Source organism: Vairimorpha ceranae (genome assembly GCF_000988165.1).
Source record: "Vairimorpha ceranae strain PA08 1199 chromosome Unknown NODE_392, whole genome shotgun sequence".
Classification (NCBI taxonomy): domain Eukaryota; kingdom Fungi; phylum Microsporidia; family Nosematidae; genus Vairimorpha; species Vairimorpha ceranae.
Genome location: NW_020169687.1, coordinates 872 through 1,324, shown reverse-complemented (window position 1 = coordinate 1,324; position 453 = coordinate 872). Strand labels below are relative to the sequence as shown.

The following is a 453-nucleotide window of genomic DNA, read 5'->3' as shown; positions in this document are numbered from 1 at the left end:
CTTTCTAGGTTTAACTTACCTTTATCTATATCAACATTCACGTCAATTTTATTTTCAAATCTGAGTTTTTTATTGGATCTCTTTTGAATTTTTAAATCATTATCTTTACGTTTCTTATCCTTCAATAAAGATATCATTGGATACTTAAAATTATAAATTCGTTCATGTTTATCCAGATGAGACGATATTACTTTTTTAAAAACCAATAAAAAACAAATAAAATTCATTTTATAGGGGTATACTGAAAAAAATTTAATAAAACTTGTGGAAAATTAATACAACTATATATATTATATATTTTAAGTTTACTTTATAAATTAGAAATATTTTTATTTTTTATTTATTTAATTTAATTTTCTAATATATTAAAAAAACCAATTATATCAATTAAAATAAATGTTTTAATATAATTGTCACATATCCTGCTTATATTAAATTCTTGTAAATATTGAA

General features: G+C 18.1%; 1 protein-coding gene across 1 annotated transcript; it reads right to left on the bottom strand.

Moving 5' to 3' along the window:
* AAJ76_3920001098 (hypothetical protein) lies at positions 1–227 on the bottom strand (the record flags this gene model as incomplete). Its single annotated transcript, XM_024475447.1, has 1 exon — positions 1–227. A coding segment is annotated over one exon (227 nt), but the record flags the coding sequence as incomplete, so codon positions are not given.
* Positions 228–453: the final 226 nt, after the last annotated feature.